At 37.8% G+C, this 27,645-nt stretch overlaps 1 protein-coding gene across 4 annotated transcripts; it reads left to right on the top strand.

The window, feature by feature from the left end:
• The first annotated feature begins 3,094 nt into the window (after positions 1-3,094).
• ADIPOR1 (adiponectin receptor 1) lies at positions 3,095-24,835 on the top strand. 4 transcript variants are annotated; one of them, XM_072422322.1, is made up of 9 exons: positions 3,111-3,202; positions 8,759-8,823; positions 10,422-10,637; positions 12,009-12,131; positions 14,936-15,107; positions 15,282-15,468; positions 19,687-19,874; positions 21,229-21,422; positions 24,060-24,835. In XM_072422322.1, exons 3-9 carry the CDS (start codon positions 10,500-10,502, stop codon positions 24,186-24,188), a joined length of 1,131 nt encoding a protein of 376 aa, XP_072278423.1. In that variant the 5' UTR covers positions 3,111-3,202; positions 8,759-8,823; positions 10,422-10,499; the 3' UTR covers positions 24,189-24,835. The 4 variants fall into 4 exon arrangements, with proteins under 4 accessions (XP_072278446.1, XP_072278438.1, XP_072278423.1 ...); XM_072422345.1 differs by lacking the exon at positions 8,759-8,823 and having other exon boundaries at positions 3,095-3,202; XM_072422337.1 differs by having other exon boundaries at positions 3,102-3,202; positions 8,759-10,637.
• The last annotated feature ends 2,810 nt before the right edge of the window (positions 24,836-27,645 follow it).

Below are 27,645 nucleotides of genomic sequence, written 5' to 3'. Positions count from 1 at the left end.
AGGAATAGATAATATCCCTCGCTCCCACTGGGTAGTAATTTCTCATATTTTAATCGCTGTGAGACTAACAATAGTGAGGAAATAGAACCAAAACATTACCCTTTCAGTTTTAGAAGGGATAGAGAGAGTCAACCAACAGTACTGTCATGAAAAAGCCTTTGCATATAGTAATTCAACTTCTAAAAAGTTTTATAATCAATGGCGCATATGGTCTACTATTCCTTATATGGTTGGATGAAGTCCTATAACCCACCCTATATTGTTTAAATATATATTCTTACTTTAATGTGAACCTCAAAGTAATTATTTGATATACAGTGTTTCCGAATGTGAACCTCTTTTGGTTGTTGTTACCTTTTTTTTTTTTCTTTCTTACATTTTGTTTAACATGTTTTCTTTTTTATCTGTTTTATTATTTTATTTTATTGGACTGTTTTATTGTTACTGTTATTGTACTGTTTAAAAAAGTAAAAACCTTTAATAAAATTTTGATTTGAAAAAAAAAATGGTTATATGATGTCAGTCCATTGCTCTCCAGGCCATCCCCCTTGCTCGCTATCTGTTCAAACATGGTGAGGATTATCTCAATGTCATCTGAAGAGGTTGGTTTTTGCAAAAAGTGGCTTGCAAAATTTGTTGCTTGGCATTTTGGACTGGTGGGGGTGAAAATAAAAAAAGGCTGAAAGAATGAGTGGAAAATGGATCATTTACTTATTCTGCTCAGAACTGAAAACTAACATTTGTATTTATACCTACATGAACTTAGCCTATATCTATCAAACTATCCATACTAGTCCTAGTTAAAAGCATAACAAACACCTTTCCTAGGAGATGCAACTGCTTGATCAATAAATGGATGTCTAAAGGATGCTGATTTCTGAGGTAAAAATTAAAGCTAGCCATGAACCAGCATCTGTATTACCCCACTTAAGGTTTATGTCTAAAAAAGCCATCATACTGGAATCAGTCCAACCCCTTGAAACTCATATAAGCCTAAAGAATAATTAACACTAACTAAAACAGCCTAAAGCCATATGGTAAAGGTTCTTGTGCCCGGAATGTGATTATCATCCTAACTTTTATTCTATTTTTTATAACTATTATTTTTCTTCTCATTCTTAAAACTAATTTTTCATAACTAATTCCTTTGATGAAGAGGACAATAAATCTTTCAATTCTCCATTCCAAAGTGTCTATTTTAAAGACAATTTAAAGCACAGAGGAGAAAGGAGATAACATAGATGAACCTTTTATAAACAAGATTCAGTAATATTTTGTTAGCACACAGAAACAACATTTTACTTTAATGTTAATTATGATCAATAGAGCTGTTCCTAAAAGTAGTAGGTCAAACAATAGTAGCTACAACCAGGGTATGTATAGAGAAGACACTCTATCAGGAGACCACACATGAATGAGCAGCTGACATATCACTCCTAGCTGTATGACTGAAATCACTAGCAACTTTTTGACAGAGATTTAACAAAACTGCTTAAAAGATTTTAAACAAATTATTTCACTATCAGATATTATATTAATGTTCTGCTTTTCTAATGCCACAGTACTTCCATCAGAGACCACCTACTCTGAGTGGAGATGACCACCTACCCTCAGCCTTAGTGATATCCCAGTGCAAGGTGCCATTTCTTTTTGGTGCAGATCTTAGGCTGTAATCAGATTACTTGTGGCACTCACCCCGTCACATTAGCAGGACCATGCTGCACCTGGTTCCTCAGTAACTAGCACTCTTGCTTTGCAGCACTAGTTTCCCAAGATTGAATCATAGCCAGATTTTTTCCCTGGAGTTTCCATGCTCCCCTTACATAAGTAAAAACACAACTCCAGCCACCATCTCTGGTGAGGAGTGAGGCTAAAGTTGTTTGTTTTTTCAACGGAAAAGATTTTTCATGATTGTTTCCAGTGTCACATGATGTCAGTTGAATGAATGGGTGCTGTACACACAGCGCCCATTCTGTTCTATTGAGGGGGGTGGGGGGGACAAGCAAGTGGCACCGACTGTGTTTTCCTACATTTGAATACATAGTAGTCACTCCCAATCACTTGTCCATGAATCTATTGTGGTCGACTGATGAACGTCATTCACTGCTGTACACGTCAGATTTTTGCCCAAAACAAATATTATCATTCATCTTGGGCGACAATTATCTGATGTGTGTACACGTGCAATAATTGTCATTGGAAACGAACGTTTAACGACCGATCGTTCGATAATTGTTAACAAAAAAAGTGCACAAAGCCGATGAACAAAGAATGTTGCTGTAAACGAACGACCATCCTGATGTATCCGTTTGAGTGACGATCGTTCGCTATCTATTGTGTGTACAGTTGTTAAGTGATTGTGAATTGTTCTGCGGTACACTTTCTCCGGTACACTTCCTGCAATATTCAAACAATCGTATCTAGTGTGTGTACACTATTGGTAAATTTTATTTGATCATATCGTTACAGCATGTACAGAATTGTGCACTATACGATTGTTCAAAATATTAGTGAATAATCATTAACCTTTCGTCAGTCGTTTGTACTCTAACAACAATTATTGCACGTGTGTACCTAGGCTAACACTCTGGTATGGGTCTCATCCTCACTAGAACAGCCCTGACATTTGTCCCCCCTTCTCTCCTCTGACACTCGCAGGTTACACGGTGCCTGACTGCGGAATGTGAGTCACCGCTTTGTCGCAGTCATGGCACTACAATGGAGCTCTTTCATTACATGCTCAGCAACAGTAAAGTTAAAGGGTCATTTTTTTTTAACTTTAAAATTGTTTTAAAAAAGTTATAATGGTGGCTGGAGTTGTCTTTGAAGGCTAGAAATGAATACATTGCCCAAACAGCAAAAGTATTAAAGGAGGCTGGGGTGTAAAGCTGCCTAGGGCCTTGTGTATATTATTTTCTTTATGGTTACACAAATATTTCCTCATCCTATTTAGTATGAGAAGAGTCCAGCACCGTGCTACATTCACATTCCTCTCAGTGTCAGCTCTCTGTCAGTGTATACACGGGGATTAGGTTGCCATGGCTCCGCCCTGCATCCGCGGCCATGTCAAAACAGCGGAGGCCCCCAACAATGTACCGTGAAGCAAGCGGGCGGACCTTCCAGAGCTGCACCGGAAGTAGCTGAGCCATGTTGTCATTTCCTAGGCAGTGGTTGTTCCGGAGTCGTTTGCTGGAAGCGTTAGGTAAACATGTCCTTTCTAGAAATACTAATAATTATAAAGCCCATTTATCCTGTATGCGGTGTGTCTGACCGGATATCACGGGGCCGATTGTTATGGCGATGCAGGCAGTGCTGAGTAGGGTGGACAGGCAGTGCTGTCATAGTGTCATAGCAATGTTATTGTATGCCGCCGAGTCCCCGCACAGATGTTTGTGACTGAAGGGGTTCCCTTGCAAGGGATTCTACTCACGAACGTCTCTTCGAGCAGAATGTGTGACTGACATGGATTTATTTGGATTTGACCTCTTTTTATTAGCTGCCTATTACCAAGCTTTGTTGTTGTTTGGGGGACTGCTGATTACAAGACAATGCATTCATTTGAGATAAATGTATAATGTGTTTTTTTGTTAAAATTAGTAAAGCAAATAAAGTGCCAGCCGGGAGTTGTACAAGGAATGACAGTTCGGGTTATGTACTGCCATCCTAAATGGCATGTAATGTAGAGTTGTACCACAAGTCTTGTATAATACCGTATATTTTCATGTCCTTTATAAACATAGGCATGTTGTTATTACACTGTGTGCATGTTGTTTACCATGGTGGTAGTGTGCTACCCTACATCGTGTTTATTACACTTTTCGTATACAAATGTATTATTGCGCATGATGACCATAAAACATACATCTGTTTGTCAGTGATTTGGTGGATAAGGTATGTCCTATTGCTGAAGACACAAAAAGAAAGGTACCTAAAGGTGACTGAAATTTGAAATGTAATGTCAGGACCTGTTCCCACTATGGTATTTTTTTGCTGCTTTCAGACTACCTATTCATTTTATTTATTTCAATAGGCTGCCCAGTGCAGCACACTGCACCAAAAATTGTTTTTGCTGAGCTTCTGAAAGTTCAATCTTGTGCCCCGCAGTGAGTTAACAAAGTATGTCAAGGGGTGCCATTAAAAGCTTAGTCCATTGCAGTGATATGTGACTTATTTGTTGATATGTATTGCATTATCATGTACGTTAGAAACATGCCTGTCATCGCAATGAAAACAGCCTCTTGGCACTGCTAAAAATTTGGAATGTTTCTATATGTAAAAAAAAAAACACTTGCAGTGTACGACATGTTTAGGGGGCTTGGCAGTGTTCTCCCCAGCCCTTTTTAGCTAAGTGCATCACCCGGCACTTTTCAGTAACCAGTCGAAGTTTTTTAGGAGGTTATTAAAGATTTGGGTCACAATACAGGGGCTGCCAACCCACCCACCTTGTGCTTTTTTCAGATGATTGCAAAATGGTTGCAAATGGGCAGCAGGGTGGCTCAGGGGTTAGCACTATGACCTTTGCAGCGCTTGGTCCTATGTTCGAATACCAGCCAGGAAACTATCTACATGGAGTTTGGAGGTTCGCCCCGTGTCTGGGTGGGTTTCCTCCCACATCCCAAAAACATGCAGTTAGGTTAATTGGCTTCCCCCTAAATTGACCTTAGACTACATTAATGACATACGACTATAGTAGGGACATTAGATTGTGAGCTCCTTTGAGGGACAGTTAGTGACACGACTATGGACTTTGTACAGTGCTGCGTAATATGATGGCGCTATAAAAATACTGTGTAATTTTAATATTTAAATGAGTGTAGGCAAGCAACAAAGAAAAGGAAAAGAATTCTTGGGTACATTGCTACAGGATTACTGGCAAAAAGATGATACTGTTTTTACTATATATTGCACCTTGGTTAGATCTAATTTAAAAAAAATGTGTCTTGGGACCTTTTAAAAACATATTGGTCAGTGACAGCAGGTGCATAAATGGTAACCCAAAATAGTCTTAGGGATAAAACAGGAGGAATCCAATCCATACAACCTCTTCTAAACAAGGAAAAGAGAGGACAGTTTGTCTATTAAAAAGATTAAGGGATGTTTTGATAAACAATATGTGTAGTCAGTTGTTTAATGAAAGTGCTTGTTTTATTGTTTGGTGTAAACTAATATGGATACATTGGTTTATTAGGGGCTGTTATTCTCAATCACCTAGGTGGTGCTGTGGCCATTTTTAATAACAATATTTATTATTTATATTGATTATTAATAAAAATGAACACCCTTTTGAACTAATGTATCTATACATTTGTCCATGCTACTTACATATTTCAGGTATTTTAAAGTATGTTTGCACATCTCAAAATAAGTGCTTTTGTTGAACGAAATCTATGTATAAATTGTAAAAAAAGCATTTTACTAAAAGGGCAAAGGATACTTGGATCGGGCGTCCAGAATGGTAATCTGGCAGATTTCAAGGTAGATTCAATGGACCACATGGTCTTTTTTTTTTCTGTTATGAGTGTTTTCAGAGCATATATGCTTACTAGAATTTCTTAAAGAACACCACTACCTTCTCCTTATATCTATATTTGTAACAAGACATCAGTATGTTTGCAAGAAAGTGACATTTGTGGTAAAACACGTCACTGGTTCCTATCTCTTTAGCTTCTAATGTTCAGACCATTTAAGAAAAAAAAACGGCAGTGTTTCTTCACGTGAGCTGAGAGTTAGAACAGAATCATTTCCTCTTGGCTGAAAATATATTAAAGCGGGATGGGCCCAGACAGCAAATTATTGGGAGTATCTGCTTTGGGGAATCTGCATATTAGCAACCCTTCCCTTCATTAGACATGCAAAATAAATGGCTATATTTAGGGATGTAAACAGCTCTGTACAAAGGTTCCCGCCTTCAGACTACTTCACACCATCTCAAACCACTACAAAACTGCATGCAAGACTTTTCCTCCAACACATTGTGAGTTCTATAGAAAACCATAAAATTTAACTCCTCCATTTATTTGCTATCAAAATGCATGTCAGTGTTGTTGTAACTTGTGTTTAAAAAACTATTGTGAGTGTACTAAATGTATCTGGCCTTGATGTGCACTACAAATATTTGTTGAAGTGGGAATGCATGATGCCTGTAAAATAATATATTGGGACAATAAGTAGAAAAAAACTAAGAAGAGTTAAAAACCTCTACCAGTTTAACTATAGTGTGGAAGAGTTTGAGTTTCTGTTAATGTTTTTATTGCTGTCTGTGTCTGGATGTGTCACTACAACTTCACCTCTAAAAACAGAGGTCACCGGGCCTTGTAATAAGAGAAAATTTCCTCAATGATGTCAGGCAGATTTAAAATTTAAATTTACCCAATATTTACACCTAATGCATACATTTTTATGTCTTGTTTAATGCCTGTTGTCATGGGAGGACTTATGGCTATTTAGACCCCTAATGCACATAGATTTATTTTTCCCAAATGTACCACAACATACCACAGAGATTTCACTGGAGCCTCATTCAATTGAGTGGTGTGTGTCAGACATTGCTATGTCTTTTATTGTATGCATTTCATTGCAAATATTAACAGGACCCCAGCACTGCTTTAAATGTAACTAAAGAATGGTTAACCTTTAGGTCCATAAATTTTCAAAATAAAAAATATAAGTAATATTCAGAAATGAAAATTTATCATAAAAGATATGCATTACATTTGCCCTTACAGTCAATCAGAAAATTGTTTTTTGGACAAGCCACAGTTCATGTTTTCCAAGGTTCTACCAAAATGACGGCTTCCATTTAGCTATACATGCATGTGGGTGTATTTTTATGTTTATGTTATATTGCTACTTTATTTCAATGCTAGGGGGTGGAGGGATCAATTTTTCTTCTAGCATTTGTTGGTAACGCATAGCAGCTTAGCAAATTTGCTTAGCAAAACAGCAACCTTCACAAGCTCCTACATATTTTCCCTTCACTGCACCACGTAGCTCATAAAAAGCCCACAACTACCTGACATTGGAGAGGAAGTAACATCGGAGGACACCCTCTCTGATTCCACTGTGTATCAAGGGACAGGGATAGGCCTTCATAGTCTGGTAAGGATGTACACAAGTATTTGTGGAGAGCTGGGGGGGGATCTCAATGCATCTCTTTACATTTTCACCAGTTAATCATAGACAAGATGCCTTCAAAATGTATGAAAGATTTTTCATAACTGAAATAAACTTTTTTTTGCTCTTTAATTGGTAACGACTTTCTCTTTAAATAATACAATGCTAGTTACCCATACATCTACTGTTCTTACTTTTTTCAGTGCACAAATGTTTTACAAAGAAAAAAGGTGAAGCTGGAAAACATTTGCCAGAAAAATGTTGACAGGAGTTAAAGATAAACTATTGTAACCGGTTTTACTGTCTGACCTGAATAAAATGTGTAAATATTGTTAAACACATCATATTCAGCTGTCTGTTGTATATGTATGAAAATATCAGTCATTTTTTTTGTATATGACCTTTACAAAGTTACACCTGCCTGAACAATTTAAAGCTGAACTCTGGGCAAACCACTAATTTCAGGCATATAAACAATCTTATTGGACAGAGGTTTTGTAAATGTTCAGACACAATTGATATTCATACTCTTCTCCTAGGCAGCACAACCAGGAGTGACACCACTTTTTTTGTCAATTAAAGAATACGCAGTGGTGTTTCCTCCCTGCCCACAGCCTGATCGTTGTACAGTGAAGCAGCAACAATATTTTGTTAAAGGGTACCTAAACTCAGAATTTTTCCTTTACATTAAAGGGTAGACAACCCTTTTATGTAAGGTAAAAATTCTTTGTTTTTTTGTTTTTTTTAAGTGTAACACCCTTTATTTTTTTTATTTTTTTTTTAAAAGGGTAAGAAAGGGTACAGCACTGCCCCCTTTATTTTCGATCGCCTAGGTGATCGAGAATGATTGGGAGTGCAAAGCCTCCCGGGATACCTACGTCACGCATCCCAGGAGGCTCTTGGGTGCTCCTTTTGATGAAAAGGGCTCCTTCGTCAAAAGGGGAAAAAAAAGCCAATCTCGCGCATGCCTACGTCGGGTGTTGTAGGAAGAAGAACCATGAAGAAGAGAAGATGGCGGTGCCTGGGTCGCCGGCCTGAAGGCTGATACCTGGACGAAGCAGGACGGGATGGAAGAAACCTCCAGACCGATCGACTGCTCTGAGGGATTTAAGGTAAGTGAATTTTTTTTTTTTTTGTTTTTGTTTTAAGCACTGTTGAGTTTCCTTCCTCTTTAAGTGTACATGATCTACAATGTTGCAGTGCAGGGAGGATACATGGAAGCTTGTGATCCTTGCTGTCATTCAAACTTGTTAAGTAGTCTGTATATAAAGTCACAGGAAGCTTAAAATGTAAACATAGTCACAACATCTGGAAATAGAGACATTTTGCAATGGGCACATCTATTCTGGCAACAACTGTGGGTTTTCATCTTTGCTTTTTAGGGATTCCCCCCTACTTGCTGTAACAGAGAGTAAAAGGGAGTTTCAGAGGTCCACTCATGGGGGGAGGGGAGAACATAATGGAGTCTTAACATGTTTCTTTTCCCTATCTAAAAAAAAAAAAAAAAAAAAAAGATAATACAGAGTTCAGCTTTAAAGCTTGAACTTATTGATCTTCAAAAAAAACCCATTGTGAGAGTACCTCCACACCTCAAGGGCTTATGGAAGTTTATTTACGGTAACTTTTTTTCCTGATTTTTTTGCAGTGGTCTGCCTTTTTCATCCCATTTCTGGATTGTGGATGGGCCCCTAGTGGTCCTTCATTTATAATGTAAGTTTATTAGCCCTGTAATGTAGAGGATAGTGTTAAGTTTAGAGAGGCTTACCAAAGAGGTAGTAGAGGGCAGCAGATCTTGGAGATTGATTTAGAAGCCTAACAGATTAATTTTGTAACTGAATATATTGAAGTATTGACTTCAACTGTAATGGAAACTAAATTGCAGAGTAAAAATACTGCTGATAATAATACCTCTGTGTGTTTATACAGACAATATGTTTTTGCAATATTATTATTACAATGTATTTATAGTGGTGTATTATTGTGCTGATAAAGAGTGTTCTATGATCAACACATGACACAGGGAAATTGACTAGACAAGTAAAAAAAATGTTTTTATTTACCACTTATTAAACATTATCAGCCCTATTTAACCTTTCCTCCCTCCTTATCTGTTAACCTTTTCTGTTGTTAATGTCTAAAAAAAAATACACCTATTAAATTTAGAAATATCACTTGTTCCAGTGCAGTCAGACTACCACCCAGTCTTACCCAAACGCCTAATTGAAAGAGGGATATGGATTAATTTCTGGTTTTATACATCCAGTGCTTTTAGTAACAATTGATGGTATTCGCCTATAACAGCTAATCATTGACAGGCTTAGACTATGATTAGCTCATCATTTTATTTTTTTTTATAAAGAACTTGGAGAATGGGCAGGTAAACATGTTCTATTGCAAAAGGGACATCACCTGTCCCTTTTTGCAATAAAGACCTGTGTACTTTCAGATTTTCATAGCAGAACTAATGTTCTATGTTAATGAAGCTCAAGTAATATGCTTTTCCACCAGAGAAAATTCTCACTTGTTTGTAACTTTAGGAATTATTGTGCCATTATGGTTACAAAGTCTGCAAACCAAATAGCTTTGTTTTTAATACCAATGTGTGCTTTAGCTGGTTAACTTTGCAGTATGTGTGTTTGGCCAATTACTAACTTTTATTGCAGTAATCTGAGCTGGATAGTATTCAAACAACAATGCAAAATGTATTTTTTGTCAAAGAAAAGAAAAAGCCTACAATATTTTTATCCTTCATTGGATGTCACCCAATGGGAATTACTGTAAAATTAAAGCTGAGCGTTAACAAATGAAAGCTAGCTAGTTGAACCACTTTCAAAGAAATAGTTTAAACGAATGGTGGTGCGCAGCTGTTCTTGTGTTTCAAGCATTCTTTTCATACAATTCAGCCACGTCTTCAACCTGCATTACAACGGTAGTACAACGTGGTCATGAATGCTAGTTCAGTTACACCCCTAGTCTTCTGATTTGTCAATGAAGAAGTCAGAGCAGGCCATTGAGGGGACATTCTCTATTGGGACATAAGCTTGCATCAGAACCTTAATGATTGCGCAACCCCCACTACAAATTTACTGTGCAGGAGATTTTAGAAGGCGTCTACACACAGTCTTTTTATTTTATTTTTTTAATCAATACATACATTATACAAGTGGGCTAAATAATATTGTATTTCTATTCGCTGTTTAAGTGTGCTGACTTTTAGTAGTCTTCAGTCATATACATCAAATAGGCAACATCTATAATGTGTGTTTTTTGTTTTGGTTTTTTTTTGTTTTTGGTTTTTTTGTGCTAAGGGTAAAAATCTTTACATAAAGAGAAAGGTAAGAGTCAGCAAGCAACGTTTTGCCCCTGCCCCTTCAAAAACAGGCCTCATGGCCACTTGCAAAGCTTCAGGACCAGAAGGTGGCTTGTCCAGCAGCACCAGAGGAGATGCTGACGATTTGGAGCTGACAGAGTTGGGACCTCTTCTTGAAACAGGAAGGGAAAGAGTTGGACAGACTCCAGGCTGTGTAAGTAACTTATAAAAAATGATATTATGTAGAAATAAAATATGAAAGTAATAATGAGAACAATTTAGTTAATTTAGGTGTGGTTCTGCACAGACTGACACTGCTAGTATGATTGCAGATTGCTGGGCAATAGAACATATTCAGTATATGTACATGCAAACTGACACAGATTGGTATTTAGCAGTTTAGTTTATTTAGCCAGGCGGACAGAGATCTCCCTAAAACAACAGGTGAGCATCCTCTTCTCAACAAAAGCATCAGGACCCAGTACACTACATCTTGTGACTGAACTGAAACAATTTCCCATACAGTGAAGTTCTTTTTCTTTTTTCTTTTTTTCTTTTTTTTTAGCCAGTCACATAGTGATTTCTTTAATCACTCATTAAGACAAACCTGGTAATTTTTTTACCTTACAGGCCTATATGGCAAAGTATTTTCTATCCTCTCTATTGCCTAATCAAGTTGAAAATCTTTCTGTACAACAATGAGTGCTTATGTTGTTGAAAGCATGTACTGTATTTGAAAAGTAAACTTGCGATCATTCTAAATGGACTATATTACCTGCAGGCATAAACCATTGCCTAGAGATTCCTTCACATATTTTTTTATTTATGGAAGTCCCAAAACCATGTTTATTTATACAGATACTTAGAAATTGGGGTTTTATCTTCTCTATTAATGTTTAGAAAAGTAATTGTTTGTTGCCACTCCGTAATAGATTCGAATATTTGGATATGTAGAAAAGAGACGGGGGTTAGGTTGGCAAATAAAGTTAATTATGTATTTATATTCTGAAACATCATACATAATTATAAGAGATTGTACATGTATATATCTTGAACTTTATTGTAGCATCACAGAGTTCAGATATTAAAACTATAATATCACTACTAACATATTAGAGATTAACCATTTAATCATGTATGTACCCCGATGCTTTTCGCCAGTTAGGCCTCAGGGGTGCAGTTGTTGTTGCGATAATGAAAAGCTGATAGGGTAATAGGTCCAAAATTGGAGTATGGAAGGCTTGTATGTGAATTTACAGAATTTTACAGAATACAAGGCATTCTGTGTGATTGGCCAAGTAGAGAAGATGCATCAGTGCAGGAGAGCAGCCACTCTCCCTGTTGCAGGAAAGCACATCTCGGCTGTGCAGTTCCCTGAAGAATTATGTTAGTGCTTTACAAAATCTCTTTTTTTTTTTTTTTTTTTTTTTTTTTTTTTTTTTTTTTTTTTTTTTTGTAGCAATGAGTCTTTGAAGTAGAGGGAGAAATTTCTAAATTGAATGGAAGACTAATAGCACAAATGTCTCACTAGATCTGTTTAAAGAGAGTTTATGAATGTACTGTTCATAAAATTGTTTTGCTGCAGGGAAATGAAAGCCAACAAGCCAAGGGGCCACAGGAAGAGGAAGAAGAGGAGGAGGTCAGAGTACTGACTCTTCCTCTACAAGCACACCATGCCATGGAGAAGATGGAGGAATTTGTATATAAGGTGAGCAATATTTGTTTTTCAGCAGCTTAACTAAGTTAAGATTGTCAGCCTTGTATGCAGTACAGTTTAAAATCTGTCAAACAGCCCTTAACGTCCCAAAGCTCTGGTTGTTATTTTTTGTTTTCACAAGCGTTTGCCTGCGATACCGTTGCAGTATTGAGTTGTTACATGCAACATTTTGGGGAGGTTTTTTTTTCTGTAAATGTTTATTGAAATATTTTCAAAAAATTGTCGATAACCGTAACAAACAGAACTAAAAAAAGGGGAGAAAACATAACAGAAAGAATATTAAAAAAAAAATTACAAGGTTCTGGTTTATGTCAGGATCCTGTATACAAAAGTGTTCACATATATCTGTAACATAGCCTTGATTATTTATCTAGAGATGGTATTTAAGCAAATCAACTTTAAAACAACATTTTATCCTGACAAGACCATAAGTTTCCTGTGTACATCTTCTATCTATCTTTTTAATCCCTAGTACGCAATACCCAGACATAAAAACAATTGTATAATCCTTCAGCTGCATTGAGAACCTGAGGAGGAGGGGAAAAAAACATAAACATTACAAGGGGGTGGGGGTAGAGGATGGTTAACGTCCATGTGATTGGAGGGTTGTTATCTTATTCACTTTATACTACGAGGTCTAGTCTCATATCCTTCTTTGGTTTACAGTACCATCTGTATGCTGATGACACTATCTGTCAACCCCTGACCTAGCAGTTTGGGAGGGGGAGGGGGGGGGGGCAATGGAAAGACAGTCTAATGATGGTGTGTGAGTAAGTCACCTGCAAATAAAGTGTAGGTATGTGGCAAAGTTTGCGTGAGTTTGATGATTTTTTTTCTTGAAAGGGTATTTGTGAAGTATTAGGAGAATATATGTTATATTAAATAATGGACACTGAGGTTTTTTGCCCATGCAAAAGCACATACCAACCCTCTGGATCCCCTATAGCTTGGGTTAGAGAAAATGGGGTCCCTGAACGAATCATTCTGGCTATCCCTAATGATTTCTTATTTGCAGTAGTAGTAGTGTAAAAAGAGGGGTAGTACCGTTTAGCAAAGCCATATGAGCTGGAATCTGTTAAAGAGGAACTACACTCAAAAACTAGTCTTTCAGTTATTAATCTATTCTCACTTACTTGCACTAAAATGTCAGTCTTCCCTGGTGGCACTGGCTGGGTCAGCTTGTATTTATGAAGTGTTTAGAAGTGGCCAGCTTGTGACTGGCAAGTTTAGGTTTTCTTCCTCTCCTGACCTTCTCCACCCACTCCCCCTCACTTCCTCCCTCACTATCTGGAGCCCTCTGCACAGAGCTCTCAAGCTGAGAAGAAGCAGCCGCAGACAGAGCAGTCGCACAGTGACATAAGAGTCCCAGGAGGAAAGAAAAAAAATCTGCATAATTAGGGCAGTGGGAGTGAATTCGAAGGATGGCATTTCCCAGATTGCAGTTCACCGCCTAGGCGATGGAGAGACCTGGGGGAATGGCCAAAACTCATTTTTTATGTTTAAAGGTCAAAGCAAGCTGAAAAAGAAAAAAAAAAAAAAGTATTCAGATGATTATAACTTTGGCTTATGTTTTCCATAATTTGATTTGATTTTGTGAGTATAGGTACGCTTTAAGTGAGTCTCTTGTAAAATGACAATATGTGCCCCAAAGCGCCTGCATTCCTGGAGGGCCAACCAACGCTTACAGGGGGATTTTAATGCTTTAACATTTAATGAAAATCACCTAAGCATTTGTATTGATAATTGGTATGAAACTATACAGTTTTAAATGCGTGTAGGCACCAAACAGATGTAACATTTGACAGCGGGGATTACAGACAACCTCTCCATCCTCAAGATAGCACAAAAATACATCAGCAGAGAAAAATTGACTAATTTGGGGAGGTTTTCAGCACCAACCAAATCCTTTTACCTCTTCACATTGTGCCAGTAAACCAAATTGCTCTACAACTCCACTTGAAGACCCTTAAAAAAAACACTTCCAACCCCATATGATTTTAAAAAAGTGCCTGAGTTAATTGCATGGATTCGTGATGCCTAAACTATTTATTTATTTATATATATATATATATATATATCAGACTGTTAACCGCCCTAGCGGTAACCCCGAGTGTAGAGGGGTAGCTAAACCTATGGGAAATAATAGTAAATACACCCTTACCTGATCTGCCGGTGTCCCACGTTGTCAATTGCTGCGGTCCCTGTCTTTTCCCTTCTTCCTCCGGCGTCATCTGCACATGATGAGTCACCGGGGTAGTTCCACGTTGGTGCGTGTGGACGTTGCCGGTGGGGCGATGTAGGAAATTCAAAATCCATTTGTATTGCATTCAATACAAAGGAACTGTATTGAACGCAGTACATTGGATTTATATGTGTTAAAGCAGTACATTGGATTTCATGAACATTTCTTTTACAGTATATTAAAATATTATAAGTATAATATTTATTTTTTTAAATTTAAAAAATGTGTGTATATATATATATATATATATATATATATATATATATATATATATTATTTTTACATGATTTTGTGTTTCAAACTTTATTATACTGTAAAATACATTTTCATGAAAAACAATGTACCTTTTTTAGACATATAAAACCGGAAAGAAACGAGAGGAGGTTAAAGAAGATTTACACCTTAACTTAAAAACATTTACATTTTCCCAAGCAGTTTCCTTACCCAACCAGACTGTTTGTTTAAAGTGTAAAAACCATACACAATACACAATACACAAAATGTTTGTAGCATTAGGATTCTGTTCACCAATCTTTCTCCCTCTGGTTTAAAGGTGTGGGAAGGACGGTGGAGAGTCATTCCATATGATGTACTTCCTGATTGGCTTAAAGACAATGACTATCTTCTGCATGGACATCGTCCCCCAATGCCATCATTCCGTGCCTGCTTCAGGAGCATTTTCCGAATACACACTGAGACAGGAAACATATGGACTCATTTATTAGGTAAGTGATAGAAGTGAAATCCAAAGTGTGTAATGATTATTGCAAAGTAATCTGATACTAAACCAGGGTAATGTCTACATAAAATCATGCACCCTATTCCTTTACCTCCTTTCTTTCTTGCCATCAATTACTTGTTTTCCATATCTGACAAACATGTTTTTTTTAACCATGCAGGTTTTTTGCTGTTCCTTTTCCTGGGGGTCCTGACTATGCTTAGACCAAATATGTACTTCATGGCTCCCCTCCAAGAAAAAGTGGTGTTTGGAATGTTCTTTCTTGGAGCTGTGTTGTGTCTAAGTTTCTCATGGCTTTTTCACACCGTGTATTGTCATTCAGAAAAGGTGTCCCGCACGTTTTCAAAGTGAGTATGGGACAATTGTCAGTGGGGCTTTCCTGCATGAAATGTATTGATATTTTATAAGAGGCTACAAAAGTGAAGTATGTCTTCCAGAATTTCCTAACGGATTAAACTTCCACCACCTTTTGAAAGCTAGGTGAAGATTTCGTACTAGCAGTTAGATTTTCCATAATGTAAGATAAACAAATTACTGGGGAATCCAAGATGCAAAATAGTCAAATATATTCTTTGCAATTATGCATAAAGTTAACGTGTAGTGCAAGTTTTGTTAAAGACATTGAAAAAACTATACACATTGCAAGTGTTTATTCTTTTTTTGTAGAATATTATTTATCTATCTTCTGAAGAAATTGCTGTGCTTTTCATCATGTCCTTTTCAGAATAATTTCTAAATAGAGGGTTAGCCTTCATTATATTCACCTGGTACAATTTTGTTGTAATGACAAAGTCTGCGGTTACCACATTTCTATTAGAATCTGCTTTCAAATCTTAAGGAGCTTTCTAATACCTTGGAGTCTGTAAAATAAGTTACATAGTAGGTTAGGTTTCAAAAAGACATAAGTCCATCAAGTTCAACCACTAGGGAAATAAACATATCCCAGATATAAAACCCTATAAGACATAGTTGGTCCGGAGGAAGGCAAAAAAAACCCTTGTACAATTTGCTTCAACAGGGGAAAAAGTATTCCTTCCTGACTCCATGAAGCAATCGAATGTTCCCTGGATCAACAGTGTATGTTATCTTCACTTTAAAGCCTTAATACCAAGTTATAATCTGGGCTTCTAGAAAAGCATCCACCTTTTTCTTATAGCAGTGTATAGTAGTTGCTGAAACTACTTCCTGAGGGAGCCGATTCCACATTTTCACAGACATTAGAGTGAAGAATCCCTTTTTTATCCGGAGCTTAAACTTCTTTTTCTCCAGACGCAAAGAGTGTCCCTTGTTTTTTGTAATGATCTCAAAGTGAATACTTGGGAAGAGAGTTCTCTGTATGGACCATTTATAAATTTTTACAGGGTGATCATATCTCCCCCCTTAAATGTGTCTTTTCAAAGGAGAATAGATTCAGTTCAGCTAATCTTTCCTCATAGCTGAGTTCCTCCATTCCTTTAGTTTATTTGCCCTTTTCTGCACTTCTGGGAACCTTTTCCATTTCTGACTCCCCTAAATGTATTCCCCCTAGACCGTATGAAGCATGCATGTTTTTGGCCCCCAATTGCATAACTTTACATTGATTTATATAAAATGTCATTTGCCACTTGGCTGCACAAATAAACAATACATCCAGGTCTGCTTGTAGATTATAGACATCCTGTATGAACTTAATTTCATTACATAGTTTGGTGTCATCTCCAAACACAAATGGTACTTTTAATCCCAAACTCTATATAATTTATAAAGATGTTAAACAGTAAAGGTCCCAACACTGAACCCTGGGATACACCACTAATACCCTTAGACCATCCAGAGTATGAAACATTATTACAACTCTCTGGATGCGGTCTTTAGGCCAGTTCTCTATTCACTTACAAATTGACTTTTCTAAACCTATTGACGTTAACTTGCATATTAACCGTCTTCAGGGTGTGGTGTCAAATGCTTTAGCAAAGTCCAAGTACACTATATCAACTGATATTCCACTATCTACCAGTTTACTTACTTCCTCATAAAGAGAGTAAATTTGTTTGACAACTTTGGTCTTTCTTGAAGCCATGCTGACTAACATATTATTTACTAGCAGAAACTCTTCTATGTGGTTCTTTATCAAACTCTCTAGGACCTTTCCAACTATGGACGTTAAACTAACCGGTCTGTAGTTACCTGGTAATGACTTTGCTCCCTTTTTGAAGATAGGAACTTACTTTCCTTTGCAATCTGTCCTTTATTTTGAAGTTTTGCACATTTTATCTCCTTTTAACATCTTTTGTTATTTTCTTTATAGTTTTCAAACGATGAAGGTGATCCTTCATTTTTAAATTTTTAGAATGCCCTTTTCTTGTTCCTCATGGCTTTTTTAACATCAGCTGTGAGCCACATTCATTTCAGTGTGCTTTTGTAGAACAAACTTGAAACATTCCCATTTCTGTTCTATGTTCTTTGAGGACAATATTGTCTCCCAATCCAAGTCACAGAGAGCCACCATTAATAATGGAAAATGTGTTCTCTTAAAATTAAATGTTTTTATCTTTTCTGTTTTTGGTTCCTGTTTACAGCTTACAATAAATGAAATCATATTATGGTCACTGCTACCCAGATTCTCTTTTATCTACACATTGGTTATAAGCGCTTTATTGTTGGAAATAACTAGGTCGAGCAGAGTATTATTTCTTTTTGGGGCTTCTATAATCTGTACTATAAAATTATATAGTACATAGTATATATAAATTATAAAATTATCTTGCATCAAATACACAAATTTCCTTTCTTTTGCTGTTCCTGTAGTGCCATTACTCCAGTCAATTTCAGGGTAGTTGAAATCTCCTATGATTAAAACATTTCTACTATTTGTTACTTTTTTCTATCCATGCTAGTAGTTGATTCTCTATTTTGTCCTTAGCACTAGGGGCCTGTAGCAGACTCCAATAATTTATTGTGTATTGTGCATCCCCACATTCAACACCACCCATAATGCCTCAACCTCCTCGGTTGCTCCATCAACAATTTCCTCTTTCACACTTTCAGATCACTTCTCAGATACAGACAAAAGACGCCACCACCCTTTCGTTTGACTCTGTCTTTACAAAAGAGAGTATACCCAGGATTATTGACAGCCCAGTCATGTGAAGAACAAAACTAGGATTTAGCAATGGCAACTAAGTCATAATGCTCTTTACTCATTAAGGCTTCCAACTCCCCTATGTTGTTTCCCAGACTTCTAGCATTGGTGAACAGGCTCTTTAAACCATTGCTGCATTTACCAGTACTGTTTGCCAAATCCTTTTGTTTTTCAGTACAATTAATACTGCCCACTCCAATGTTTGTGTGTAACATGGGAAGCTCTTTTTATTTATCCATAATCCTCCCCCCAACTATCCCCAATCCACCCTCCACTAGTGGCTGACCCCTCTCTAACATTTTTTGCCACCTTATTTACCTGTCCCACGCCTCTACGTCCTAGTTTAAATATCCCTCCACCATTCCTCTAAATCTTTCCTCTAGCACAGCAGACCCCCTTTTATTTCCAGGTTGTACCCCAGTGAAAACTCAGCCCAGTGCTCCAAGAACCCAGACACTTCCCTATTACACCAGGTCTTAAGCCTTGCGTTTAGCTGCCTAAGCTCCCTTTGCCTTTCCTGTGTTGTGCATGGCACAGGGAATACTCCAGAAAATATACCCTTGGAGGTCCTTTCCTTTTTCAACTTGAAACCTAGTTCTTAAAACCGATTTTAGGAGATCCTCCATCTTCCATCTATCCTGTCATTGATTCCAACATGGACCAAGACAGCTGGATCATGCCCAGTCCCTCCCAGTAATTTGTCCACTCTGTGCACCACATGCCGGCGGAGCCGCAGACCATGTCTCCCATACGGATCACAGTCTTAGGGAAGTGGGGGGGCTGTGTGACACAACCTGCCCACTCTTCCATTACAAACTTAGACCTGCAAAGGGATAGTGGGCGGGTTCTGGCATCATGATGTCACTATGGGGGAAGTTTCTTCCCCTGTGGGAGACACCCGGCTCCCTGCGCATGTGCGGTCCAGAGCAGGTAAATTTAGTGGTCCTTGGGTCTGAAAAGGTTGGCGACTACTGGTGTAGAGTAAAATCCACTGCTCAGAACTATACAACCAACCATTTGTCTTTTTGGGGTTTGTATTGTTTTTTGAACTATTGAAGTCGTGGATGTATCAATAATAATCTTCTTGGGAAGAAATTATATATAGATGTCCAGTAACCATTCTATGGGGCTACAGGGGCTGTTGCACATGATTGGTAGTGCTACACAATGGTGGTTATTTGTTTATTGTCACAATGCAAGTTGGCCAACTCTTTCACAACATTTCACTTACTGCATTGTCAATATGCTTTCTCAGTAATAATAATCTAGAAAACTTTATTCAATATAATAACAAAAATATGAAAGAACAGGCATGCAATATTACTTCCAAGTAAACACTACTCGGCTGTGTTCTTACTGATGATGTGCTGTATGTTCATTTTACCGGATGTGTTTTTAGAATTCATTTTTGTTTGTTTTTAGAATTCATTGTTTTGTTTTTCAGGCTGGATTACTCTGGGATTGCTCTCTTGATCATGGGAAGCTTTGTGCCCTGGCTTTATTACTCATTTTATTGCTCCCCTCAGCCACGCCTCATATATCTTTCCATTGTCTGTGTGCTGGGAATCACAGCAATTATTGTAGCACAGTGGGACCGCTTTGCAACACCAAAGCATAGGCCAACACGAGCAGGTAAATTTTGGTTGATTCAAGTACAGGTCTGAGAGGATAGTGTATTTTAACATGAATAGGATACAAAGCTTCTTAGTACCACCAAGGCAAGTTTCCTTATGTAAGAGTTCTGAGTAACATTCACAATCATGTACACTAGAGTTCTCTTGACAGAATGAATTACATTACATACTTAACTTACTGACACATTGTCAATCAGTGGCATTTATTTTTATCCTTTGCAATTACAAACCTCTGATAATTTATAGACAAGCACCCGTAACTTTTGGCATATATGTAAATGTTATTCTGATCTGTGACAAACACTAGTCTATAAAGTAGGTTTCATGGCCATTTAGAAGTGGGTAAACCATCTCTATTTGAGTCATGTTAAATATTTGACTATTAAGCAAACTATCACTCTATTACTTCCTGCATGTGTGATACTTTATTTAGCTTGGTAAATGTGGTAAAAATTTAAAGGAATACCCATTCACGTGCAATAAACTGTAAAACAAACATAATTTTTACTTGCCCATGGTTGAATGCTTAAAACTGTAAATTCCTTTCAGTGTGATGATTCACTTTGCAAAATTAACAGTCTAATCTCCCTTAGTAAATCGACCCCAGTATTTTTTTTTTTTTTATTAGTACCCCAGTGAGGATTCCTAAATATTCATGCCAATTATATCGGTCCTCTTCAGAAGGCAGAGTTAAATTTACTTCCTGTTGTGTTTGGTTCCTCGGACGTTGTTGAACTTGTCTTTTTTAACAATATTTTTATATGAGGAGATATTAGACATTATTGGTACTAAACAAGAATAAGTAAACTAATGATTTTATAAAACCAAATTCTTTTTTTTTTTTTTTTTTTTTTTTTTTACAAACACATGAAAAGATTTCACCAAATTTCTATTCCAGCATTTATTCATCCACCTACAATAAGGTGGATTTATTATTGTCTAAACCTATTCAAAGGCTGCCTTCTAGCAGTTTGTTTTGTAATTCCTAAGTGATTTTGTGTGTGTGTGTGTGTGTGTGTGTGTTTCTTTTGGTTATGAATCCTGTCATAATGATATTTTCTCAGACAGTAATGTTAAGTACAGTTTTTTTTCTCAGTCCTGCACACTGCAAATATACCAAAATGTAAAAGTTAAATCAGAGGAAAGAAAAGACTGTGATAATAATGTGTGTAAATATATTACCAGGGCTGCTTGGGATTTTCATGTTAAGCCAATACATTTTAAAGTATAGATAGGGATTTATTTGCTTCTGCCTGTAAAGTTGTTAATGAGAAAGTACTTTAGCATATTTTTGTGTAGATTCTGACATGTATTTATAAAATACGGCTTGTATCTTTGCCTTGTTACTTTAGGTGTGTTTCTTGGACTTGGTTTGAGTGGTATTGTTCCAACCCTCCATTTCACCATTGCAGAAGGCTTTGTTAAAGCAACTACAGTAGGTCAGATGGGCTGGTTCTTCTTAATGGCTGTAATGTACATAACAGGAGCTGGGCTGTATGCTGCGAGAATTCCTGAACGTTTTTTTCCTGGCAAATTTGATATATGGGTAAGTGTGGATCATTACAAATATTGTTATTGCTATTTTTTTCTTGGAGGAACTGTTATCTCATTCAATGTATAAACTTGTTAACCTATTATTTTAAAGCTAAATTTGTACAAACATTATTGTTTTATTTAGGCAGATGATAAAAAACTGTCACTGGGAGAGCCTAACTCTAGAGCAGTGATCACCAGCTCCTGACTGCGCATGCGCGGGGAGCCGGGTGTCACTCAAAAGGGGTAGAAACCTCCCCCAGAGTGACATCATTATGACAAATCCCCACTCGCGCTCCCATCGCAGATCTGAGCCTGTGATGGGAGAGTAGGCTGATTGTGTCCAGGGACACAGCCCGCCCACCTACCTGAGCCTAGGAACTGTACGGGAGATGTGGTCTGTGGTTCTGGCTGGTGTGTCCCCCCCCGCAGGACCACTGATTGGCGACCGCTGCCCTAGAGCATATAAAATAAACAGAAGTCTATTTCTGGTCCATTTAATGGAAACACGGGAAGTCTTTCAGCTTCATGTTGTACTTCGGCTTAGATGATGATCGGACACTGGCAAAAAAAAAAACGAAAAAGGTTGGCCAGCTCAGGTTAACGCCTCTTGTCGCCAGCATGCCTTTGTTTTTTTGCTGGTGTTCTACGAGAATGGACATCTTTTTTTTAACTGTGCTGATTCAGCCATTTATCTCAGACTCAACAAAGAGTCCCATGGGATTTCACTTCATTTCAAAAGTGACTTTGGTCATTACTGGCCATTAAACCCCACCTTGGGCTCTATTTGCCCAACCTGTCCTCTGTTCCTAAACCCAAAGTGTTTATCTTGGATCTCAAAACTCTAAATATCTTCATTTGAGCACAGAAATATTGTTTATCATTGGCTCCCTTCAATCAGGGAGTTCACGTCTTTTCTGTGAATTCTGTAAATTTAAAAGACACATACCTGCATGATATATCTTTTACCACTTCATTTTTTCTTTTTCTTTTTTTTTTGTGTGGCTCCTAAATTACCAGTTAAATGTCCCTGCCTCAGCTTCTAATTTGTACCTAGATTGTTCATCAAGGTGCTATTCTGAGAACTGGCCCTGCTATGCTCTTGCAGCATCCCCATTCTGATATATGACTTCCTGCCAGCACAGGTTTTTCAAAGAATGTGTACCGTGTACCATTACAGTGATTTAGTTTGATGAGTTACCGGATCTAATAGTAGTTAATGGAAGTTCCATTTGCTTCATTTTCTCCAGAACTTTACGATGCACCAATTTGTCAGTCAGGTCCCTGGACAAACTATTTACTTCCACACTGAGGAATATCTTGTCCACAGCTTGGGTTTTCAGGATTCCACCTCTGGAATTGCATTAATTTGCTAGATACCCACTATTGGGCTAGAGAGGACTTGTAAGTTCCCTGTCAGAATAGGTATCTTGGTCGTTGAAAGGTTCTCCTCTTCCTATCAACATCCTGGGGCATTGTACAATTGTGTGGTCTCTGTTGCTTGAAACCACCTTGCTTAGGTTAATATGATTTGGATTCAATCAGACAATATCAAGGATTGGCCTGCATCAAGTGTAAGGGAGGAAACAGAAGTCCCACTGCAGGGAGGTAGATTAGATCCTGTTCAGGAACTATATTTTAGTCTTGTCTGCGTTGTACATCCCAAGCCTAAACAGTTGGCAGGGAGACCTGGAAGTTTTTGGACATGTGGGAGTGATCCCTACATTTAGGGGTGTTCTAGTATCTGTGTGACAAGTAAGGGACGCTGAATGTGGACCTCCTGGTCCCCACATTAAAAAACGAGCTAGACAGGTTTGTTTTCAAGTACAGGGATCCTCTAGTAAAAACATTGAGTGCTTAAGTAGCTTTGTGGGATTACTGCACCCTGATCTATACTATTTTGACTGACGTTTCTTCCGTCTGCTTCACAGGATTGAGATTGACATTATTTAGGTAATCCTCATTATTCTGGGTCTCAGACAGGTGTTCTGTAGGCTCTGCCAAATAATTATTATCTTCTGTCCAGTGGATTGATTTCCCTTCTCTTCAGAGTAACTGGTTTTAATGACATTGCTCTTGCTGCTCAGGTTTTTAGGACCGGGGCCTTTTCTAAATCTGTGATTCCTTTTGTTCTAAAAACTAAGATGGCTACAAATTTTGAAGCCCGCCATATAATCTACAAAACATCTGAGGCCAAAACATACCTTCTTTGGAGTGAAAAGATTTTTCGGATGGAGCCTTAGGCAACCCCTAATTCTTTTTTTTGCATGGGCATGTTAGATTTTTATTTATTTATTTATTTATTTATTTCTGCTTTGCTGCAAACCTGAGTTGGACCACATCCTTTATGATCACCCTCTCTGCCCTACTATGTTTAAAATGTAAGCATTTTGATAGTAAAAAGGGGGCTGTCCTGAGCTACCATACAGTTTTTTTTCCTGCAATTGTCTATTCTATGTGCAATAGGCACCATATCCCAAAGATTAAAGACTTCCTGTGGCTTCCTGTGACTTAAGTTGAACATTCACATAATTTATTACTGGAAAGTTCTTGACTCCTTTAGTAAATAATCCTCAATAATCATTAGTGATTGCAGAGAATCTGATCAAAGAATAAAATTTCTTTTGTTTTTTCCCTTTTTCTCTTCTAGTTCCAGTCCCATCAAATCTTCCATGTTCTAGTCGTGGCAGCAGCTTTTATCCACTTTTATGGAGTATCCAACTTGCAGGAATTCCGTTACGGCCTGGAAGGTGGTTGCACAGATGATTCCCTCCTGTAGTGTTTGGAATGAAATTGGACTTTTTATCTGGACTTGTACAAGGGTGTGGTTTAGATGACTTAAACTGATTTACTACCCATCTGTATTTAGACAATGCAAAAGACCTCTGTTACAAGGCAATGGTCACTGTTACCTCTTCATTTGGAATACTAGAATACAGCAAGTATAAGACATAAACATGAAGCAGAGATGTATTTTGACCATAACCTAATTTGCCTTATATCTTATAGAGGAAGGGGCACTAGCTGTAATAATTTTGTTTTATATTAAGGTCTCTTCTGTTTCACATCCTCCAACCATTTGGGTCTTTAATTTATCTGGAATCGGTTAGAAATGGAACATACTAAATCATCACATTCTACAAGAATTCTGATCTCATTGTACTAATGACAGTACTGTACAGTATGTGCATATGTGCAAAGCATTAGTGGACCCCGGAGTACTAGGCCTCTTAAGCCTTCAGATTCCTACTTCATGGTGGAATAATAAATATTCACACCAATGGTATTACATAAAACATACAAATGTCCATGTATATTTACTTATGTCAGAACTTGTTACCTTGATAAAGACTAAAGGAGAACTTAAGAAATAAAGTTTAACATTGTGGAAATTAAATCTAAATAAACTTTGATCTTTATTCCGAAGGTGCATTTAATGTTTTGAAAGGCCTTGGCTATATTGGGGCATTAGATTGGAAACTTTAAAAATTGAGATGTGGGAGTTGATTTTTTTTGTTTTATAATATAAAGATTTTTTGTACGGCCATCATGATCTATTCTTTCCTACTTGGTGAGTTGCTGTATTGAAGCAAGGGTGCAGGGTAATGGTTCAGTTTTGATTTGTGCTTCTCCTAGTTCAGTGACTTCAGAAATCTGAATCAGGATGACAAAGCTGCATCCTGCACCCTTGAAATTAAGTCCTTGACAATCTCATATCTCATTTTTTATTCACAGGTTTTCTTTACAATGAATTATGCACAAACAGTTGTAGGTTGTAGAAATAGGGATGCTAAGCAGTAAAGAAGTATATGCAAAATTTGCCTAAAGAGTTTGTACATGGAATTGCATTGTCCAGTCTGGTTCAGCTGGTTTCTTGTGATCAGCGAGAGAATACTATTCAGTCAGTCTTTCTTGTAAATCCTCCATCTCAGTGAGTATTTACATAAAAATGGTGGATGTACTGTAAACTCTTTATTATTCTGCTTTAGGTCCTTGGGCCACATGTGTCACTGTGATGTTACTCCTGGACCCTGTTTTGGGAGTAGAAGCATTGATTTATAAAGTGGTGATCACTACCAGCCATTTGTACCATATGCCCATTCACATCTATTTTTTCTGTATCATGTCCTTATTCTCCAACCAAACCAGCAGCATGTCTCCAGTCTCTAAACATTTTGTTGCTTATTGATATTTAATTAATATACACTCACATCTACTTTACTAGGTGGCCAGTTACAGGGCTTTACGGCTCTATGCATTTATTCTTGTAAGGCTTTTTAGCACAACCTGTGGAAATTCAAACCGAGCATCAGAATGGGGAATAGCACGGCTGTTGGTGACAGCAGGCCTGTCTGAGTGTTTCAGAAACTGGACATCTGGCATTTTCCTCCCTATGGGGAGTATAGGGTAAACCGAAAAAAAAAAGGCAAGTTCTCCAGTGAGCAGCGGTTCTCTTTGATGCAAGACAAGAATGGCCAGATTGGTTTGAGTTGATAGAAAGGCAACGGTATCTCAAATACTACTTGTTGCAATCAAATCCTGAAGAGCATCTGTAAAAGTACAACACATTGAACCTTGAAGCCGATCGCACTGACCACACCAAATGCCACTTCTTTCAGCTGAGAACATGCACACTTTCCATAGGCTCACCAAAGTTGAGCAATAAAAGACTGGAAAAGTTCCCTGGTCTGATGAGTCTAAATTTCTGCTGTGACTTTTGGTTGTCCTGGTCAGAATATGCTGTCAACTATATCAACTATATGCTTTGTATCAACGGTTCAGGCTGCTACTAGTGTAATGATGTGGAGGTATTTTCCTGACGCACTTTAGGCACCTTCCTACCAAATGAACATAATTTAAATGCAACAGGCTACCTTAGCATTGTTGGTTACATCTGGCAGGATAATGTGCAATGTCACAAAGCTCAATTGGTTCACATATATTATTTCTCCAGGGGTGCAAAGATTTTTTTTTTTTTTACCCTTACACAGTGATCCACAAGCTTTTGCATGTCACAGACCACTAAATGCATGGACTCCAGACCACGCATGCGCAGGTAGCCGTGTCCTTCTCCTGACCCCGCTGGTGGGTGCACCGGCCAGAGCCGCAGACCCTGACTTAAGGAGGACCTCTCCCCTAACAGACTCACATCAGTGGTGGCTATTTTATTCTCCTTCCCTGCTCTTTTCTACCTGCTTCTACCCAGTCCACTGTAGTCCTTAGTTAATTATTGGTCAGTTTAACTTAATTTTTACGTTACTGCAGAGCCCCATGTTTAACCATACCTTGTTTTTGTTTTTAACGACTCACTGACAGGACTGACTGTTTTATTCTGCCTATTTATGTACAGTTAGGTCCATAAATATTTGGACAGAGACAACTTTTTTTCTTATTTTGGTTCAGTATATTACCACTATTAATTTTAAATTGAACAACTCAGATGCAGTTGAACTGCAGACTTTCAGCGTCATTTAGTGGGTTGAACAAAAAGATTGCATAAAAATGTAAGGAACTAAAGCCTTTTTAACACAATTACCTAATTTCAGGGGCTCAAAAGTAATTGGACAAATTAGAAAGCTGAAAATAAAATGTTCATTTTTAATACTTGGTTGAAAACCCTTCGCTAGCAATGACAGCCTGTAGTCTTGAACTCATGGACATCACCAGGTGCTGAGTTTTCTCCTTTTTGCTCTGCCTTTACTGCAGCAGCTTTCAGTTGCTGTTTGTGGGGCTTTCTGTCCGAAATGTAGTCTTCAACGAGTGAAATGCATGCTCAATTGGATTCAGATCAGGTGACTGACTTGGCCATTCAACAATATTCCACTTCTTTGCTTTAATAAACACCTGGGCTTTGGCTGTATGTTTTGGGTCATTGTCTATCTGTATTATGAAACATCCCAATCAATTTGACTGCATTTAGCTGGATTTGAGCAGACAGTATGTCTCTGAACACTCAGAATTAATTTGGCTGCTTCTGTCCTGTGTCACATTATCAATAAACACTAGTGTCCCAGTGCCACTGGCAGCCATGCACGCCCAAGCCATCACACCACCTCTGCCATGTTTTACAGATGATGTGGTATGCTTTGGATTATGAGCTGTTCCACACTTTCTCCATACTTTTTTCTTGCCATCATTCTGGTAAAGGTTGATCTAGGGTTTCATCCGTCCAAAGAATGTTTTTCCAGAACTGTGCTGGCTTTTTTAGATGTTTTTGAGCAAAGTCCAATCCAGCC

The sequence above is a fragment of the Pyxicephalus adspersus genome, chromosome 1 (assembly GCF_032062135.1).
Source record: "Pyxicephalus adspersus chromosome 1, UCB_Pads_2.0, whole genome shotgun sequence".
NCBI classification, from domain to species: Eukaryota; Metazoa; Chordata; class Amphibia; order Anura; family Pyxicephalidae; genus Pyxicephalus; species Pyxicephalus adspersus.
This window is presented reverse-complemented; position numbering and strand designations above follow the sequence as displayed.

Excerpts from the sequence above, each read along its gene's own strand:
- ADIPOR1 (XM_072422345.1), top strand. The coding sequence starts at position 10,500 with ATGGCCACTTGCAAAGCTTCAGGACCAGAAGGTGGCTTGTCCAGCAGC. Across the intron at positions 10,638-12,008 it reads TTGGACAGACTCCAGGCTGT|GGAAATGAAAGCCAACAAGC; the intron begins GTAAGTAACTTA and ends GTTTTGCTGCAG. Across the intron at positions 21,423-24,059 it reads CTGGCAAATTTGATATATGG|TTCCAGTCCCATCAAATCTT; the intron begins GTAAGTGTGGAT and ends TTTCTCTTCTAG.